Below are 20988 nucleotides of genomic sequence, written 5' to 3'. Positions count from 1 at the left end.
ACTCCATACCGGCTGGAGGGAATGGCTAGCACGCGTCCTTCACCAGTAGGACTGCGGCGCACACACACAGGACAGGAGCTCTCCTCAACACCTAGGTGTGATGGTACTCACTAAAAAATTATTTTAGGAGCATTTCTGCTCAACACCTAGGTATGATGAATATCACTGAGCCTGGCGGAAGCCGAGCGAAATGAATCGCAAGCCGGGTCTGAAGGTACCGAATTGGGCCAGGCTGGGCATCGGTTGGAAGCGTGTTAGACTTCGAGAAAACCGGACCAGGGGCCAGGGAACCACAGACGTACACAAGGTGGGGCAGCAAGGTGGAGGACAGGATCCGGCTCGAGAGGCCCAAAGGCGGCCCGAAGTGGGATCTGAGTGTGCATTGCAACACTTACCTGACTCCACTGGGTGGCAGGGGATGCGTGAGAAGGCGTGAGAAGGCGGATGACCGGGTCCTCGAATGCACCTAGCTGCCGGCTGGCGAACAAGAGGGGGCTGAAGGGTGTAAGGCTTTACAGGGTCACACCGTCAGACTAGCCCTCTTGGGGCCCAGGAATAGAGAAATTGCTCTTTCTTTGAATATGTGGGTACCGCTGGCTCCACTTTTTTGGGAGCCAGCGGCGGAACAGACACACACATAAAACAAAAAAAGCTTCACCAGGCCCTCCACCAGATGAAGGGAGTGGATCGGTGACCATCTCCCAGAGCAACCCTCCATCCCTGGGTGGTCCGCTCAGGTCAGCGTTTTCTGTGGTGGTCCAGCGGGAGCGGAGGCGGCTGCAGACGGACGCCCTCGGGCGAAGAGCAGGCAGAGGAACTGCCTCCGACGACCGGGTGGAGGCAGCAGCAGGCCGTCGGGGCAGGATGTGCCAGATGGCCTCCGTCTGCTTTTGGGCGGCAGAGAACTGCTGGGTAAAGCTCTCTACCGTGTCACTGAACAACCCAACCTGCAAAATGGGAGAGTCCAGGAACCGAACCTTGTCCGCTTCTCTCATGTCCGCCAGGTTGAGCCAGAGATGGCGCTCCTGGACAACAAGGGTGGACATCGCCAGACCGGCCGCGTGAGCTGCAACCTTCGTACCCCGGAGGGCAAGATCGCTAGCAGTGCGGAGCTCACCCATGAGTTCACGGTCTGGACTACCCTCGTGCATATTCATGAGCGCCTGGGCCTGATGGACCTGCAGAAGTGCCATGGCATGCAGAGAAGAAGCAGCTTGCCCACAGGCTTTGTAAGCCTTGCCCGTCAGAGCGGACGAGAACTTACAGGCCTTAGAGGGGAGACGAGGATTCCCCCTCCAAGAGGCAGCGGTCGCCGGACACAGCTGCATCGCGACTGACCGCTCCACCGGAGGATCACCTCATATCCCTTAGCCGCTCCTCCTTCAATGGTAGTGAGGGGGGAGGAGCTACTCAGACGGTTTCTGGCAGAGAAAGGTGCCATCCATGCCTTCGTCAACTCCTCATGCACTTAAGGAAAGAATGGCACTGGAGCGGAGGGCTGAGAACCAGACCGGCCCGCTCCGATGAACCAATCATCCAACCAAGACAGCTCGGGACACGGTGGTTCGTTCCACACGAGCCCTACCACCTCGGCGGCCTTTTTCAGCATAGCTGACATCTCTGGATCCGGCTCGGGCAATGCTGGTCTCCCAGAGGGAGGCAGCGCAGTCGAGTCGTCATCTCCAGAGCCCAGCTCCCCTTCCAATGCTGCGACAGACATCCTGTCCTCTGGAGGGGCACCGAAAGAGACGGCTGGTCGGTCCACTACAGAGGGACCAGCACACTCATCTGAGGCCTCCACCGGCTGGAATTATCCATGAATCATCCACAAAAGCTGCCTCAGCGTGCTGTAAGCCCAGACACATGATGCAGCTTTCATGACCGTCAGAGGGGGACAGAGCCTTACCGCACCCAGAAACGCACGGATGGAATGGCATCTTGAAAAAGACGCTCTCACACCCATGTTGCTCTTTCAGAAAATGGGACCCGTCACCAGTGCCGGAGCATACAGGGAATGAACTGAAACAGTGAAGCACTCACTTTTTCGCCCTCAACCACCAACAACCCAAACAAACAATGACTTTGTTGCTGTTAGAACAGCAGTTGAGAGCTCAAAGCTCGCAACCACCGCTGCACCGCGCTGTAGAAACCACCAGCACTGGGAGACTCTTTTCCAGAAGAACACCAACACGCTCGTTGAAACACTCAACACACTCTTCAGACACCATCGAACGGCTCCGAAGCAAAAACCAACTAGTGCGTGCATCCACTTCCGTATTTATACTCGCTCCGCGGGGTGGAGTGTGTGATGCAAATCACACACACAAAATTTAATTTGCTCGTGCTCGCATGCTCGAAGACAATTGGCTCCCTAGCGTGATCCCATTCAGTCGACGTCGACTACGTCTGACGTTCTCGACTGAAAGGGAACTGCATTTATTTGATAAAAAAAAAATTACAGTAATACTGTGAAAAGTTATTACAATTTAAAATCACAATTTCTATTTGAATATGTTTTAAAGTGTAATTAATTAATGTAATGGCAAAGCTATATTTCCATCGGTCTTTATTTCAGTCCTCAGTGTCACATGATCCTTTAGAAATCATTCTAGTATGCTGATTTGGTGCTCAAGAAACATTTCTTATCATCAATGTTGAAAACGGTTGAGCTGCTTATTATATTGGTAACACTTTGTTCTGCTTTAGAGTATTAGTAGATTGTCTGTTTAATATCTGCTAACCCTTTATTTTGATGGTTCCCCAACAGACATTCTACTGACTATGAGTAACCATGCAAGTACGTCAACTTATTCTACTAACCTGAACCCTAAAACTACAGCCTGTTACAGTCTACTAATACTCTAATGTCAGTTAGTTGACATGTAGTTGCAAAGTTACTTATAGGTAGTAGAATGTCTAAAGTGGACTATCAAAATAAAGTGTAACCATTATTTTTGTGGAAAGTGTGATACATTTGTACAAAATTCTTTGATGAATAGAACATTAAAAAAATAGCATTTATTTGAAATAGAAATCTTTAATAATCTTATACATGTCTTTACTCTCACTTTTGAATAAACACGTTGCATTCTTTTTAAATAAAATTATTAATTTCTGTTAAAAATAAACAAAATAAACAACTTTTCAATGGTAGTGTAGCTTACTAACAGGACTTGAAGCCTCAGGTAATCAATGTATGACACTGACCTCTTTGCCACGTGGTCCTGGTGCACCCTGCACCCCCTGAGAGCCCTGAGGCCCGTGTTCTCCCGGAGATCCATTTGGACCAGGCTTTCCAATGGCTCCAGGTGATCCCTTAAATCAAATACCCTAGTAAAATCATCTGACTTGAAAAAGCTTGGAGAGGAAGCTGATAGACTCCATAATAAAGTTTTGTTGGATGTAAATGAACCAGCATCAATATTTGGCACTTACACATCCCCCCTTTGGCCCTGATGAACCCTCAAAACCAACTGGACCAGGATGTCCCTATGAAGATAGAAGTGTGTTAAAACTTTAATTCATTATGAATTTTACTAAAACAAGAAGGGGTACAGTGTAGCTGATGTATAGCATTTCAACAAAGATCTCCAGCACTTATGCTATGTAAATGTTCCCTATATCAAAACATTCCCCTATCTTTGTTAAAAACATACTGAACCAGAGATCAAGTTGCTTGCATTTTTGGAAATCTGCCCAAGAAGTTGATACAGGGAACACAAACAAGACATCTCATATCAGCAGATAATCCTGCATATATTGAAATGAACTGACCTGTGGTCCATCTAATCCAAAAGATCCAGGGTCACCAGGAGGTCCTGGTAATCCCTAAAGGAGAGCATTATAAAGTAAATGCTTAATCATATGTGTTATGCAACTTGTTTTTAGAAACTGAAATGCTTACAATACCTGCTCTCCTTTTTCTCCTACTCGACCAACCATTCCACTTGTTCCCGGTGAGCCCTGAAGAATAGCAGAATGTGATCAGAATCTCAGATACAAGCTCAGAATTGCTACATCCTTTTTTAAAACCTAGCCTAAAAATGCAATCAAAATGAGAGGTACCCACTCACTGGTAATCCAATTGGTCCTTGTTTTCCCTGTGGCCCTTGAGGCCCCTGGTTCCCTGGGGGGCCTTGCTTTCCAGTTACACCTTCAGGCCCAGGCAGTCCTGAGTGTCCCTGAATTGGCAAATATATACACACATTAATTAATGTACAACATTATATATAAAAACAGAAATATTGTGAAATATTACAATTGTACCAAACTGTATTCTATTTTAATGTATTTATATATTTTATTCCTGTAATGGCAATGCTAAATTATCAATTTTAATGTATTTATATATTTTAAAATGTAATTTATTCCTGTGATGGCAATGCTGAATTTTCATTAGTCCGGTCTTCACTTTCACATAATCCTTCAGAAATCATTCTAATATGCTGATTTGGGGCTTATAAAACATATATACATTTTATTTACTGTTTTTTTTTTTTTTTTTTTTTTTTACTTCTGCTTCTTAAAAAAACTAAATGTATGCTTCAAACTGAGGGCTACATACAGGCAAGCCTTGCAAACCAGCAGGTCCTGTTTCTCCTTGGCGACCCTAAAAAAAATGTTGGAAACATTAAGGAAAACCTCTCTGAATATAAAAACAGTGCTATTAAAGTTTCAAAATACATCTAGTCTCTGTGATGGGGAAGTCACTTTACCAGTGGTCCACGTGGGCCCCTCTCACCAGGCGGGCCTGGTAAACCCTTAGAAGGTTAACATTGTAACAATTGTTTTAGAGAAGAAGAGAAGAAGTGACCAAGATGTCGTAACATTAATGATATAAGTTGACATAAAATTTTACTTACAGATGGCCCTCTCTGCCCTGGTGGACCAAGAGGTCCCCTGATGCCAGGTTCACCCTGCAGTTGCACATTCACACAATACATGATACAACATCCAGAATGATCAGAGAAATATTCATTGTAAAATATTTACAGCGGAGAGTTCTAACCCTCTCTCCTATGTGACCTGGCCGCCCACGAAGGCCGATGGCTCCCGGATAACCCTGAGAGCAAGAAGAGCATATCATCAAATCCATGCCTCAACTAACAGATCATGATTTTTTATGTCAGTCCAGACTGGTTTATGCGGGATAGTGCCACTTACATACATGCCTACAGACCCCTGAGCACCTGCAATGCCAGGTTTTCCAGTGAAGCCCTGATAACAAACACACACAGTAATGATACATGTGTATTATTTACATTATTAATGTTCTGACAGCAATATAAAGCTCTGTGAGGCTTACCTTCTCCCCGGGTGGGCCTTGGATGCCATCTTGGCCTGGTCGTCCAGGTGGACCCTAATGAGAGGAGAAACCTTGAGCTACTGCAGTAATGAAAAGCATAACTTGTGTTTTCAGCAGTGATGTGTTTAAGAATAAAAATAGTTCTGAATTTCAAATTATGTGATGGTAAGGAATATGAAACATGAACAATATTTTACATTCCATTTTAAGAGTTTGTCTACTATGGAAGCTTGTTTCCTCAACAGAATAAAACATTTGAAAAGATAATTGCGACTTTTTTATCTCACAATAGTGAGTTTTATTTCTAAGAATTATGAGATATAAAGTCAGAATTGCATGATATAAAGTCTCAATTGCGTGTTATAAAGTCAGTATTACGAGATATAAACTCACAATTGAAAGAAATAAACTCGCAATCCGGACTTTTTCTCGCAATTACAAGTGTATATCTCGCAATTCTGACTTTATAACATGCAATTGTGAGTTTATATCTTGCAATTCTGACTTTATAACATGCAATTGCGACTTTATATGATACAATTGTGAATTTATATCTCCCAGTTGCGTGTTATAAAGTCAGAATTGCGAGATATAAACATGCAATTCTGAGAAAAAAAGCAATTCTGACTTTATAACACGCAATTGAGACTTTATATCACGCAATTTTGACTATAAATCGCAACTGTGAGAAAAAAAAAAAGAGTCAGAATTCTGAGATAAAAAGTTGCAATTACCTTTTTTATTTTTTATTCTGTGGCGGAAACAAACTTCCATAGTCTACTTGCAATAACCTTTTTAAAATTTGATCAGTTTGTACTGTTGTTATGCTTACCTGTGAGCCTGGAGGGCCTTGTTTTCCTGGCTCTCCAATCATGCCCCTCAGGCCCTTCAGATGACAAAGATTACAGAAAATATCATGTATGACATTAAATAAAAAGATTTTGTGAAACAGTCCACAGTGAATATCGTTTGATGTAAAATTGATATTTAGGATTCTGCACTATTTCTAGGTTACTAATCAAATTTGTGACATTGACCCTGTTTCTTCTTCTTTGGATCATTCTAAAATCATGCAGGATCACATGATCATCACATTTTACACAAAGTTGTAGAGTTCATGCAGCTTAAGAGAGATTAAATTAATGCTGAAATTCACGCAACTTATTCAATTAAACTTTTCACTTAAATTGTTATGCAGATTATATAATTTGTAATAATATATAAAATTTAAGTCTGACGTATACCAGTTTAACACTATATCTGACTACAAACTCTGTTTCCAACGCTTGCTGTCATGCTGAAACAAAGATCAACCCAACAGACTTGTTAACGACCTTTTTAAGTTTAATAGTCTATGATCTTCTAACCTTTTTCAGGCCAGTCTGATCTTGACATGCCTGTATCAACCATCTGCTATTATTATTAACCAGGTTTTACAAGCTTTTATTATAGCAGCAGTTTTCTATATTGTCTAAAATTCATAGAATATTTTAGTTGATGCTAAGAAACATACATCAGGTCCTTTATCACCTGGGTCTCCAACAGAACCAGAAACACCCTGCAAGGCACATAAAGAAAATCAGCACAGAACAAAAAAACATTTATAACTCAAAAATGTGATGTCTTACTTTGCAGTAATGGTAAAGCACTATAACTGATATATATAAAAAAAACTTGATATTAAATGTATGAAATGGGAACCTGTGTACCAGGCTTTCCTTCTGGCCCCTCAGCTCCAACTTGACCTTGTAAACCCTGCAAAAATAGCAAAAGTATATATGATATATATTTAAAAGTATAAATCTTGACTGCTTTTACTCATTCAATTCTCTTACCACTATTCCAGGTATACCAGGGGGACCATGTTGGCCAGCTCGACCCTGAAAATAATAAAATAGGTGAATGTGATCAAATGACACAGAAATCAAATTTAGCTTATTCATAATACACGGTGTTTAATATCTAACTTAACCATAAAATAAAACATATGAATAAATCAGAGACCAAAACTGTACATTTATTTAATAAAATAAAAATATATATATATATTTACATTTTAATTATTCAAATTCAAAAAAAAAATTACAATTTGATGCATCTTTATATGAAACAAATAGTAAATTTACTCTGGATCCTATGGGTCCTGTTCTTCCAATACCACCATGTTCACCCCTACTGCCCTATGTTTAAAAAAGTAAGGAAGAAAGAAAGAAGAATAGTTATTGAATTAGGTGCATGTTTTAATAGGACACAATGAAAGGACCTTTGGTCAAGATTGTTTTTTAAGAGTAGCTCTCATTTTGAAAGTGATGTAAAAGAGTGAGCTATAAGAATGTTTTTGGTGCGATATCTCCACCTGAAAGTCATAAACCACTCTGACCTTTTGACCCTCTTTTCCAAGCATTCCCTGAGGACCCACTTCACCATCTATACCCTTTAGGGGAAAAGTGTGAGAGAAAAACGATGTAATTTGCCATGAAATCTTCTTTTGAACCTCAATTGTCAAATACTATGCCTGTAATGCTTTAGTTCTGCCTAGGAGTCTATCTGCTTGTTTCACCATTGCATGAAGTAAGGCATGTTATAGGGAAGTCTCTCTGCCATTGTACCTGGATACCTGGAGCACCTGGCTGACCTCTGACACCAGGTAAGCCAAGAAGGCCTGATTGGCCCCTCACTCCCTGAGGACCCATGATCCCTGGTGCTCCTTGTGGTCCCTAAAGACATACAGTACAATCCTAAATTGAACATTTTATGAATCCTTCAAGTATGCATTTAAATCTTCATAACTTTTGAATGTATTGTGTTGCTGCCAGAGATTACTTTTTTCCCCTTGGGTCCTCCGTCACCCTTCTCTCCATACGGGCCCTGATAGCCCTGAATCAGAGGCACTAATTAGTGAGGTAATACATGATAAATAACATATTTTACTAAATTGACTCTAATGTCAAAGAAACATACAGTGAGATTTGAATCAGATATCTTACTGTGACACCTGGAAAGCCTTTTGGACCTGGATGTCCAGTCATACCCTAAAAAAAAAAGAAAATTAATAAAAAAAATTAGGAACATGACAAATGAATAAAAATGAATGAATAGATAGATAGTAATCATTGACTCCTAACTGAAAGATTTTTTTTTCTTTGCATTCTAGGCTATTTTTCGAAATATAATCAGTAGCATAATTGCCTAAGTCATTTTTTGTTTCTTCTTGTTTTCCAAAGACATTGAAATATGACTTAGGCAATTATGCTATGAGGCTAACATTATGTATTCCCAAAAAAATGGTTTCAGTTTTTCTTTTTCAAGGCATCTGTATAGAAAGCATGTTTCTAGCCAGCCAGAGAACAACACAGCAGCTAGGATTGCAATATGGCTGTGTGAAATTTAATTCCGTTTTAAAGGGGTTCTATTATGCCCCTTTTTACAAGATGTAATATAAGTGTCTTGTGTCCCCAGAATGTGTCTGTGATGTTTTAGCCACAAATTTCCCACAGATCATTTATTATAGCATGGCTAGTTTGCTCTTATTGAGTGTGAGCAAAAATACGCTGTTTCCTTGTGTGTACCTTTAAATGGAAATGAGCTGCTGCTCCCCGCCCCCTTTCTAGAAGAGGGTGGAGCCTTTACAGTTCGTGCTTCAGATAATCCAGCAACTCACACAGCCAAAATGTTCGGCCTTGTATGTTCAAACCAGAGTCGGACACAGATGGAGAGACTCGGGAAGAAGTTACAAATTTTAGAATGCAACAGGATGTTTCTGAATGGTTAGTTGAGGAATTTATGTAGTTGATGTGGAGTTAACTTTAATCAACTTATTGATTAGCATGTTCCATTATCACCATCTATAAATTGTTGTACAGGTGCTCATGTGGGAACTATAGTAGGATGTTGGTATCGACCCATCTTTCAGAATCAACTTTTGTGCAAATCCAGCACTGAACTGACCCTCATTTGTGATGCAGTCTGATGACTAATGATTTGCACAGACATATAAGACTTTACCTAATTTCTTCAGCACATTTCCTTCATAAATAAAATAAATCTACGGTGTCCTTAGTGGCTCAGATGCCGGGAATCTATGGAGACGCTTATGTTCATTGGTACATCCAAAAACAGAACATTTGTTATGTTTATGTGGCGCAGACATTATATCAATAGGTGCCACAGGCGAGGACATAAACATGGCGGAATATGGGCAGGATCTATGCTAATAGGACAGATCGTCACTATTCACGGGAGGGCTTGTCTCGACTGTGAGGTCACAGTAGGGGGAAATCTGGAACAGCGGATTTTCAGACACTGCTTCTGATTTGTGGGAGGATTTTTACCATTATAGGCTGGTTGTTTACACACACTGTGGAGACAAGTCAGTGTTCAAACACCATATAAAAGTTAATTTTGCATAATAGACCCCTTTTAAAGACAAAGTGACTTGAATCAATGTACATCTCTAGCATGTGTTATAATGTATACAATACATATACAGTGCATAAAATGTGTTATATTGGTTGCTGAAGGTCTGCCGTATGAGTTTATAAATGTTCTCCTATAGATTACATTCAGTATATGAGAAACGGACTCACCATGGGCCCTTCAATGCCTTGTAGCCCTCTGATACCCACTGGACCAACTGGTCCCTGTCCACAAACAAAAACCATCTCTAGAGCATCCATTTCATAAACACAACATGTTACTGTACATGAAAGATTATGTTAATGACAGATAATGAGTTCCCATTTTGTACATGCACACATGTACATGGTTTCATAACTTACTTGGTCACCTTTGAGACCCTGTGGACCACCCTGACCTAGAAGTCCCTGTGAAAAAATAAGCAAACACCCATGAACAATGTTAAATGTCACAAAAGACCCCTATTTGTATGTTTTTTCTACTTTAATAGCATTGCTAGTCTACATGGTGAAATTGACCTGTGACCCTGGATGACCAGGTGGACCTCTATTTCCCTCGATCCCTCTAGGCCCCTAAGAGGAACGGTCAGAACAGGTTTCATATTATTTCAGCCTCTGATCATTCTGTAAGAACAGGCTTCAAGAAGCCATGACACAGTAAAATGTCAGTATACCTGAGGGCCCTTCCGCCCCACAGGGCCAGCAGGTCCAACGTCCCCCTGTAACAGCAAAAGTGTTTTGGTTAATCAACAGCTTCCAATCAGATTTCAATATTTGTAGGTGACATAGTCAGATAATATTGCCATACTTTAATGGTTTGTACAAGATTTCACTACAAATTCAGCAAGCAAGTCTCATCTCAATCACTTACTTCTGAGCCATTGACACCTTGAGCGCCAACGAATCCTGTAGCACCTGGTGCTCCCTGGCAAGACACATAAATGCATAACTGAGCATTCTTAAGTAGTATCCATAAATAGCTGAATAAGGGGGATTCCTCTGTTAAAGCACTTTTGACTATTTGAAATCTCGAAAAATGTAATTTCTTTGAATCATGTTTCATTTGGGAGCAGTTATTCTTTCTTATTAAAGTTGAACAGATTACTTATGTCTAAATAGATAAACAGATTATTTGTGACTCACCACTGTCCCTGGAGGACCACGTTTTCCATCATTTCCTGGATCACCCTAAGAAAATAAAATGGTTTATACTGTCAATATCAATATAAAAATAAATTGTGAGTTATTATTGTTATTATTATTCAATATTCATTTTAAAGGAGAACTCCGGTCAATTTTAACATTGAGCTAATTTTTTTGTACATTTGGAGTGCTGTCAATACAGAGAACAACGACAAAAATCGGTGTTGCCTACACCGTGTTATCCTCTTTTTAAAATTTGCACCCTGTTGACTTCAATGGGGCAAGTTTTAAACCTGCTTTTAGCCTCTTAACATCCTTGATGTGTCATTACAAGTGCACAGGTCATGTGAGTGATTCCTTCAGAGTGAACACGGGTCAATCTGACTGCAGTAGATGTGAAAGATATGAATAAAAATGATATTTATTTAGCCAGCGCTCATACCTGTATTTACATACCTGTATCCTGTTTTCGGTCAAAGTCCATTGTAATCAATTGTCGAGTTCACGCGCATTGGTTTAGTACCTATGATCATGCGCGTGAACTCGACAATCGATTACTATGGACTTCGACCGAAAACAGGATGTAAATACAGGTATGTGCGCTGGCTGAAATAACATAATTTTTATTCATATCTTTTACATCTACTGCAGTCAGATTGACCCGCGTTCACTCTGAAGGAATCACTCACATGACCTGTGCACTTGTAATGACACATCAAGGATGTTAAGAGGCTAAAAGCAGGTTTAGTACTTGCCCCATTGAAGTCAACAGGGTGCAAATTTTAAAAAGAGGATAACACGGTGTAGGCAACACCGATTTTTGTCGTTGTTCTCTGTATTGACAGCACTCCAAATGTACAAAAAAATTAGCTCAATGTTAAAATTGACCGGAGTTCTCCTTTAATAAATGATTTATTGAAGCATGATGACATGATGATTATTACAAAAGATAATTCAATTAACTCACCTTTGGACCAGGTGGTCCAGGGATCCCCTCAACACCTTGTAAACCAACAGATCCCTAAACAAACAAAAAAAACAACAACAAAAAAATTAGCAGTACAAGAATAATGTATGTGTGTGGGGTGGTGGTGGGGGTGTATAATTTACTTACTGGAGGACCAGAAAATCCAGTAAACCCAATTTCTCCTTTTGAGCCCTTTAAAAATAATAATAATAAAAAATCAACACCCAAAAATGAAAATAACAAAAGCGTAACCATTCTCACATTTGTCAATAACAAGACATGTCTTTTAGTGGTAGTTTCCCGTCCTGATCCACTAGGGGGCAGAATGTGTGTTGAATTTGTACACACACACACACACACACACACACACACACACACACACACACACACACACACACACACAGAAACACACAAATTAAAAATATTATAAATACTTCAGGCGCAGGCTTTTCTTACCTTTTGGCCAGCCTGTCCTTTGTCTCCTCTGGGGCCAGGAGCACCAGGAAAACCCTACTCATGAAGGGAGGAAAACTGCTTTATGTACTTATGTATATTAAAAAAATATCTGTATGAGACAGTTACAGGGGAGTGTATTTCAGAATATTATGCATTCTCATGTTGTACCTCATCTCCTTTGTCACCAGGGGGCGCTGTGTCACCTTTGTAACCACGAGGACCCTTGAACCACAACCAGAAATATACTGCATATGGTTTTCCGCAATTTAAGGTCATATGTTACACAGCCACAATTTATAGCTTTACAGAATCTATCCAAAAGCACTAACATACCCACACTTGTGTCCCAACTCAAACTTTTACAACTACAAAAGCTATACTATTGACATCCCATGCACTCAAGTCTCACCTGTAGGCCAGGAACCCCTGGAGATCCAGCCACCCCATCCGGCCCGTTCTTTCCATCTTTTCCTTGAGTCCCTGCTCGGCCTCGAACACCCTTTGGTCCCATGTCACCCTGTTAGAAAGTGCTTGCTTGTAACTCAACTCTGTAGACGCTTTGCATAAATCTACACTAATGTTCAATAGTTTCTTTTTTTTTTTTTTAAGAAATTACATCACTATTCATCAAAGAAGATTGTTACAAACAAATTATATTTCAAATAAATGCTGTTCTTTTGAACTTTCTATTTATAAAATCATTTTGAAAAAACAAAATTTTTGAAGACTGCTGAAAATTCAGCTTTGCCATCACAGGATTAATTACATTTTTTAAAATATTTAAATAAAAAACTGTCATCTTAAATTGCAATAACATTTCACAATATTACTTTTTTTTTTACTGTATTTTTGCCTTAGAGATTTCTTTCAAAAACTTTTGAACAGTAGTGTGCCTCAGTAACATTTAACTGCTGTTGAAGATACCATAGAACTCTCATTGCTATTCTGAACATATACATTCATACATACACGCACACAAGCGAAGATATTGTACTAGTTAGGAATAATTACCATATCGCCTCTACGTCCTGGTGGTCCTATCTGGCCTGGGTCTCCGGGTAATCCCTTCAGAAATACAACAATTAACCACAGAACTCGATATTCCAACATGTAATATTCTTACCATAGTCAAAGATGCACAATGACCCTCAATATAGTTGGTGGTCATTGTAATATCCTTTCATACTCTGTAATGTGTACTGTAACAGTTCAGTCTTCATTAACTGTGTTCTGTGTGTTTGATTATGTTTACTCACAGGTAAACCAGGTCTCCCTGTCTCACCCATTGGTCCAGGGTGTCCCCTCTCTCTCTGCGGGACATCCGAAGGAAACAGTTTAGTAAGAGAGACCATGTGCCTATTATATAATTATGTTTTACTAATTGATTCCAATTTAAAATACTTACAGGCCATCCAGCTGCTAGCAACTGATAATAAGATGTTCGCTAAAAAACAAACAGATGAATGAATGTCACATACTTTATCAGAGCTTCGGTTGACAGGCAGTTTGAACAGTCAAATAATATATACACTACCAGTCAAAAGTTTTGGATCGGTAAGATTTTTAATGTTTTTAAAAGAAGTCTCTTCTGCTTACCATGACTGCATTTATTTGATTAAAAATATGAAAAAACAGTAATATTGTGAAATATTATTACAATTTTAAAAAGCTGTTTTCTATTAGCCTGGGAAAACCCAGACAACTTCCGGCAAATTCAGATTTGCTCGAGAAGTAGTCTGGCAAAGAGCTCATTCAAGCCCATTTCCATGGCCTAGAAATCACGGCACCAATCAGAAACGTTGAGGCGGGCTTTATACACAATGACGATCGCTCTGATTGGTTTTAGGTCTATCCAATTGCGCCCAGAGGCATTTGAGCGACGTCCGTTCAACTTTTAAATGCATTATTATATTCAAATTGCAAACACATGAGGACAGTCTCCATGAAAGACCCACTGGCAGATGAACGTGCCACTACATTTCTCTCCGAAACGGTAGGAAATTAAATTAGATTTAATAGAGGATTTTAACTGTGATACGATGATTGACAAGGGCAGTTTAAGTGACAGGATGCACGCGACAGATCTGTCCGATAAAGATGATGAAGTAGTATGTCCCAAAGCTTGCCTACTTTTTTGCTACACATTCAAAAGTAAATACCTTTTCTTCACAAAAAGAGTACATACTTTTATGGCGTAGTGTAACTTAGGCGAATTGGGACGCAGCTTTACACGATGACGATCGCTCTTGACGAGGCATTTGAGCGACGTCCGTTGGCGACGCCCCTTTGGAAATGATTTGTCTATGGAGCTTTGCCAGACCATAACTCAGTTACTACTGAGAATGGTCTGGTTTTAACCAGGCTAGTTTTCAATGTGAATATAGAGTAAAGTGTCATTTATTCCTGTGATGGCAAAGCTGAATTTTCAGCATCATTACTCCAGTCTTCAATAAGTTATAAGTTCCTAAAAGTTCTTTTGAACTTTCTATTCATCAAAGAATCCTGAAAAAAAGTTGTACACAACTGTTTTCAACATTTATAATAATAATGAATGTTTTTTGAGCATCAAATCCGCATTTCAATTCTGAAATGCTTTTCGGATCATGTGACACTGAAGACTGGAGTAATGATGCAGAAAATTCAGGTTGAGGATCACAGGAATAAATGTCATTTTAAAATATATTAAAATAGAAAACAGCTATTTTAAATTGTCATAATATTTAACAATATTACTGTTTTTTTGTATTTTTAATCAAATAAATACAGCCATGGTAAGCAGAAGAGACTTCTTTTTAAAACATTAAAAATCTTACCGATCCAAAACTTTTGACTGGTAGTGTATTATATATGTGACCCTGGACCACAAAACATTTAAACATTATGTTGTTATTGTTAAATAGTAAAGTAAAAGTAAAACTATAAAATTGTTTTAGTTCATTTTAAATAAAGATTAAACAAAATAAAAACTGAAATAAAGATAAATTAAAGCTAATAAAATTATAAAGGCACATAAAAAATACTAAAATTAAAATGAACACTGAAAAACCAAACAAATATAATGTTTCAAATATAATTTATTTTATTTTATTTGACTCTATTTGACTGTTTAAGCTGTCTCAATTCACTCATTTTGGCATTCACTATGTAGTAAATATTAAATGAGCAAACAGTTTTGGACCCAGCCTCTGCACGAATGCATAAATACAATTCAGACTGCATTCGCAAGGTGATGAGGAACACTGTACCTGACTAGTATTAAGAGGGAGAAAACTCTTCTAAACAACAAATCTTTAATCTGAGCTCTAATAACACTTAATGCCTGTATGTTTCAATTCATCTCAATAAGAAAACAAACCAGGGAGTGTTGAAAGGCATCTCTCCTGTTCAAATAGAGGAGAAGAACTGAAGGACAGTGTACGCTGTCTCTACAGTGTGGGCTGGAAAAGCAAAGGCCTCGAACCCACATAGACACACAGTCTCTGTCACACTGTTATTAAATCACCCTGGCCGCCTTTATACAACATTTGTCTTGGCACATGCTCAATTGGCACCAGGGCAGGGGTTCGGCTCACTCCTGGTCCAGAGAAGGTGAGTTTAAGAGAAGCTGGGGAATCGGACCTCCCAGTGCACTTGCCTAGATGACCATCAAAAACCTTAGTGTACACTGAACATTTAGACATTGTAATAAATGTAATGATCTAAACTAACTAACTAAATAATCTTTAAATATGTTTTGGCCTTTTTCCAAAGAATTTTTATCACTGATCATGGTGACAAAAATCTGAGGAAAAAAGGCAACAAAATATTTAAACATTATTTATTTATTTATTAAACCATGACAATGTAGTGAAGATTTATATGGAAAATTGGGCCAATATTTTCTGCCAAAAATACGTACAAAAGAAATTGACATCATTTTCCGAAACAATAGCCAAATTATACATTACACCATAGGAAATGATCATCCATATTGAAGCACTTATATAACTTCCACAATTATCTAAGCTAAAAGAAATTCACATACAGTAAATATTTTTTCATTTAAATAATTAAATTGAATGTAAAAATATTTTTTTTTATTAAAAATAAAACACCCCAAATCACAAATCAAAAAAGATGGTCTAAAGCATCTTAGAATGTACATAAAGTCTCACTCTTTCAGAAAGGTACAACTCCCTCTCCTACCATCCATGGCTCAATTTATACACACGACTCCTCTTTGGAGGACTAAGCTCATCAATCATAATCCAGGATTGTGCCAAATGACGAGGAACAACATTTGGACATGCTCCACAAAAAAAAAAAAAAAAAACATTACATAATGCCAAGTTGCCGCTGCACAATCACAAGCAGATATTCACAACTGTTTCGAGTTATGAGAATCTACAGGGAGGTCAAACCTGTGGTTTTACAATTACATTTAATTATATGCTCAAAAATAGAGAGTCACAAATAGATAGAATACAAGGTCTGGCAGGAACACAGAAAGACTGGGTCTTCCAACAGCTTTGAAAGACACAGGGCGGTGGCTCACTGGACCATGTTCAACTCTGGTAAGGATGGGCAGTATAATCGACTAATACCTAGACTCATCTAATTTATGCTAATTCATCTTCAATCTTTTTGTACCAGGCATTTAAACTGTGGTACATATAATTTTTGTTATAAGGCTAGTCAGACTGTTGAGGCCTACCCTGAATGCAGCCCAATCCTCCTCTGTGTTCCTCCAAAGGTAGAGGGCTGGGAGTCCCGGTGGACCTGGGGGTCCTGGTATGCCTCTCGACCCATCTGCTCCTCTGAGTCCTGGAGAACCCTGTCGAGACATACAGGTCAAATCAGTGTCATCTTCACAGAACACTGCAATATGTAGTATTTAAAAACGTGTTTTTCCTCACCTGATCGCCTTTGTATCCAATAAAGCCGCTTTTACCTGTACACCCCTGTGCAAACAAAAACAGCAATCTTAGAGTCCTAAATATGAAGCAGAGTTAACTTCATGGGACTTTGGCATTTATCAAAGCGTTTCACCACAGAAAAGTGTGAGGTTACTGTCATCAACCATCATGCTAAGTTTATAGAGGATTGCTTTTCATTTTCAAACATAAGCATGGAAATCACGAAACAGCAGAAGCAAAAGACTTTGTGAAACCATAAGACTCATGAGTTAATTAATATTTATAGGTCCATGCCCTTTTTAATCTTATGTATATTACGTAATGTGACACTCTTAGACATGCCAATTCGTAGTTCTGCCAGACCTCAAACCTTAAGCAAAGAGCAGCTTTAGAACTGAAAGAACTACAGGCCTGATATTTTGGTTTCATGCAAGGTTACAATTCAGAAAAGGGCAGCTGTAGTAATGTAATGTTACTGATGTGAAGGATGATCAAATGAATGTTCCGTTAAACTCCATTAAGAGAGGGAATGATTATATAACATTCAGCTTTCGGCAATGAAGTATTTCAAAATAGTTCCTAGCTCAAACAACAAAGCTATTGTAAATTCCAAAATATACTTTTTGTTAACTTTTTTGTAATACACACTAAAGGCCCTTGCACACTGAGTGCGAAATTCGCGTCCGAAATTTTCGCACGTTAAAAAATAAATACAACCTCACGTTATGTCAATCACACTTGCACACTGCCTCCGAAACTTTCGTCCGTCAAAAAAAAAAATGGATCGGGTTCGATTTTCTGCGTTTTTCGCATCCGTAACAAGCATTTGAATGGTGTTTTGACAGTTTAGAGCCACAGAATGACGGATTCGAAAAAACGCATGCGAAAATTTCGGATTCAGTGTGCAAGGACCTTAAGGCCCGGTTTCACAGACAGGGCTTAGATTAAGCCAGGATTAGGCCTTAGTTTAATTAAGGCATTTAAGTAGCTTTTATAAACGTGGATTAAAAAAAAACATTACTGGTGTGAATCTTGAGACAAAACAATGACATATTTGATGAGTTCATGCATTTTAGTCTAGGCTTAACCCTTTTCTGTGAAACTGGGTGAATATGTCTTAGCAACTACTTATTTTAGCCGACATTTTACTGGCAATACTATTGTCCATACTGAAATACTTGATTCTGATTGGTCAATCACAGCAAGGTACAATCATATTTAGTGCAGAAATCGTAATCCAGTCATTTCAATAGGAATCGGCACAATCGGGAATTTCACGCAGGGGTGAAACATTTCGCCACGCAGATTGACGCAAATGGTGCCATCTTCTGTCTCATTTATCAATTATAGTGAAAATGATCTCAGAGGACTTCAGTATTGATATTAGTGTACTGTATTTGTGTTGCAGTGTTTATCTTATATTGCTCAACCAATTGTTTTGTACATTCTAATGGACTATTTTCAAGATTATACTTGTAAAATTATTAAATAATTTCAACTCTTAAATTAACTCATCTAATTAATTTAAACTTGATTGTTTCTATATATTATCCCTTTAATATTTACATCTGAAAAGAGATTCACCAATATAATAAACATAAGATTGTTTCTGTTACATAAATACAAATGATACTCTTCATATAAACAAGTTTAATCTATTTAGTCACCATGAGGGGGACGTTTTTTTGGATTCAGATTTTCAATTTGGCACATTTTACAGAAAGAATATCACTTAAGTATTATCAGCTGCCCTGAGAGCATGTGATTTCACCTCATTTCATCAGGATTTTAGCTGTGGTAACTCACTCTTTTCCCTGGTGGTCCAACAGGCCCTGGAGGTCCACTGAGAAGCCTGTATCTCCTTCCATCCATGCCTAATATAACATCACCATGTTTAAGTGCAACTTGTTTCTTGCCTGTGTGCTTGTAGTCAGCTTGTCCACTGCCTACTAGCATTTTATTCCCTTTTTTTGAGTGAACATCAACCAAAGGCTGTTTAACTACTTTACGGGAGTACCCAGAGAAGCTCTTTGAAGGAAGTAAGAAACCTTCTTCAGTCAGCTGGTTTAACTCAGGATGGACTGTCGGCCTGACAAGATCCTTTTGACTGGCTGATGTCTTCACATTCAAAACAGACTCCAGGTCAGCTGTGTCCCCAGAGGGCTTCAAAGGGAGCCGCTCCAGACGGCCTTCTCCCAAATCTGTTTTCATTTTTTGAGAGGTGAAGTTCTCATCTGATGATTTGAAGGTGGTGGACTGAATCTTTTTGTCAATAGTGTCCTTATACCTGCTATGTGTGCTGATGGTGGGAGACTTGAGTCGGTCAGACTCATCCACCACTACAAAGCCACGAACTGAATGCTTTGAAGTTTTGTTCGGATAAGACGAAATGTCCCATTTACTATGAAGATCTTCATTCTGGGAAGAGACGCTGGAGTTCTGGAAGAGAACAAAATAATACAAGAGATAGACTGTGAGGACATTTTTGCATGGCATACAAGATACATTAGCAAAACACTAAGGGGCTATTCCATTAAACATTTCAGCACAAAAACCCATTGTCCTCATTAATCATCTGCAATCTAGTTTAACCGGGTACAATGTTGCACTGTGGGTATTTAAATAAATTCATTATCATTCCTTTCAGCACAAAGACGCTTGCACCTTATTCACTAAAGTCAGAGCTACTTAGCTGTTGCAAATAATGATTGCTATATTACTGTCAAGATAAAAGCAGAAGGAAAACCAAATTCCATTTAAAAGAGATATCTGTGTACCTTTTCAATTAATTATGGCAGCAGTTATTCATCAAATTATGGAGAACAGCATTTTAACTGGGCATACAACCAGACACGGTCCAGTTGAGCATCCTTTCTGTATTTTCTTTTCAAACCAGGACACAAGCGCCAGATGATCACTAAATGAGGTACCATGAAAATTAAGTGAATAATGCACTGAATGAAAAGATTATCAATTACGATAAGGGAAATGGCCTACATGTGATTCTGAGCTCAGAGACCCAGAGGCTCCATCCCACTGTCCTCCTCTCTTCCTCTAACAATAAGCTACAGAGAAAGAGCAGTCAGGCACTTAACACTGTAAGGCGGCTGCCTCAGATGAGAGGGACACTTGATCCTCTCAAGGGTGACACAGCTCCCCAAATAATTGTTTTACCCTCCTCAGTGCTACAGGTTACATCTTTGGCTGGAACTGTACCGAACACTGGAACAACTCCTGTGAGAGAAGCTGGAGCAGAACCACAAGCTACAAGACACAATTACACTTTGTTCAGAAGATACGCCAGTGGGATGTTTGAGAGGAAGTGAGCTACTAGATATTTCAAATGGTAACGGAGGAGCATATTACATGTTAAAGATTTTCATTAGTTTCTAGAATAACACACCAAAAGGTGCTACCCCCTTCTAAAACTTTCCATTCTTCAAAGAATCAGAGTTTTCACAAAAATATATAGCAGCACAAGTGTTTTCAACATTGATAATAATAACTTAAGAAATGTTTCTTGAGCAGCAAATTTGCATTTACATAACAAAATATCAACCCAAGGGACATTTATTTTAATATTTATACACACACACACACACACAATATAGTAAAAACTCACTTTCCAAGCAAAACATTTGAATGCTTGTAAAAAAAAAAAAAAAAAGATGCATTGTTTAAAATTAAGATAAAAGTTATTTTGGTTATCAAACTAAGCAATGAAATATACCATTGGACAGGTATAAACCAGGACACCTGTGTAAACTTGAGGGGAACTTTTTCTGCGGTACAATGACCATTTGCACT

General features: G+C 39.0%; 1 protein-coding gene across 1 annotated transcript in view; it reads right to left on the bottom strand.

The window, feature by feature from the left end:
• LOC307159137 (uncharacterized protein) overlaps window positions 1–20988 on the bottom strand; it is a gene marked incomplete at its 5' end in the record, with an annotated part of 52449 nt that overhangs the window by 9541 nt on the left and 21920 nt on the right. The window contains 37 exons of the mRNA XM_079872349.1: window positions 3208–3315; window positions 3436–3489; window positions 3775–3828; window positions 3910–3963; window positions 4074–4181; window positions 4565–4609; window positions 4716–4760; window positions 4863–4916; window positions 5009–5062; window positions 5164–5217; window positions 5306–5359; window positions 6138–6191; window positions 6819–6863; window positions 7007–7060; window positions 7141–7185; window positions 7432–7485; window positions 7686–7739; window positions 7915–8022; window positions 8129–8182; window positions 8293–8337; window positions 9892–9945; window positions 10084–10128; window positions 10240–10293; window positions 10395–10439; window positions 10592–10645; window positions 10864–10908; window positions 11831–11884; window positions 11978–12022; window positions 12287–12340; window positions 12455–12508; window positions 12696–12803; window positions 13298–13351; window positions 13543–13596; window positions 13692–13730; window positions 16980–17099; window positions 17182–17226; window positions 18988–19620. Of these exons, the coding sequence (XP_079728475.1) occupies window positions 3208–3315; window positions 3436–3489; window positions 3775–3828; window positions 3910–3963; window positions 4074–4181; window positions 4565–4609; window positions 4716–4760; window positions 4863–4916; window positions 5009–5062; window positions 5164–5217; window positions 5306–5359; window positions 6138–6191; window positions 6819–6863; window positions 7007–7060; window positions 7141–7185; window positions 7432–7485; window positions 7686–7739; window positions 7915–8022; window positions 8129–8182; window positions 8293–8337; window positions 9892–9945; window positions 10084–10128; window positions 10240–10293; window positions 10395–10439; window positions 10592–10645; window positions 10864–10908; window positions 11831–11884; window positions 11978–12022; window positions 12287–12340; window positions 12455–12508; window positions 12696–12803; window positions 13298–13351; window positions 13543–13596; window positions 13692–13730; window positions 16980–17099; window positions 17182–17226; window positions 18988–19620 (2754 nt within the window). The remainder of the gene's footprint in view (window positions 1–3207; window positions 3316–3435; window positions 3490–3774; window positions 3829–3909; window positions 3964–4073; window positions 4182–4564; window positions 4610–4715; window positions 4761–4862; window positions 4917–5008; window positions 5063–5163; window positions 5218–5305; window positions 5360–6137; window positions 6192–6818; window positions 6864–7006; window positions 7061–7140; window positions 7186–7431; window positions 7486–7685; window positions 7740–7914; window positions 8023–8128; window positions 8183–8292; window positions 8338–9891; window positions 9946–10083; window positions 10129–10239; window positions 10294–10394; window positions 10440–10591; window positions 10646–10863; window positions 10909–11830; window positions 11885–11977; window positions 12023–12286; window positions 12341–12454; window positions 12509–12695; window positions 12804–13297; window positions 13352–13542; window positions 13597–13691; window positions 13731–16979; window positions 17100–17181; window positions 17227–18987; window positions 19621–20988) is intronic.

This window comes from Squalius cephalus, assembly GCF_949319135.1.
Source record: "Squalius cephalus genome assembly, chromosome: 5".
In the NCBI taxonomy this organism is placed as follows: Eukaryota; Metazoa; Chordata; class Actinopteri; order Cypriniformes; family Leuciscidae; genus Squalius; species Squalius cephalus.
This window is presented reverse-complemented; position numbering and strand designations above follow the sequence as displayed.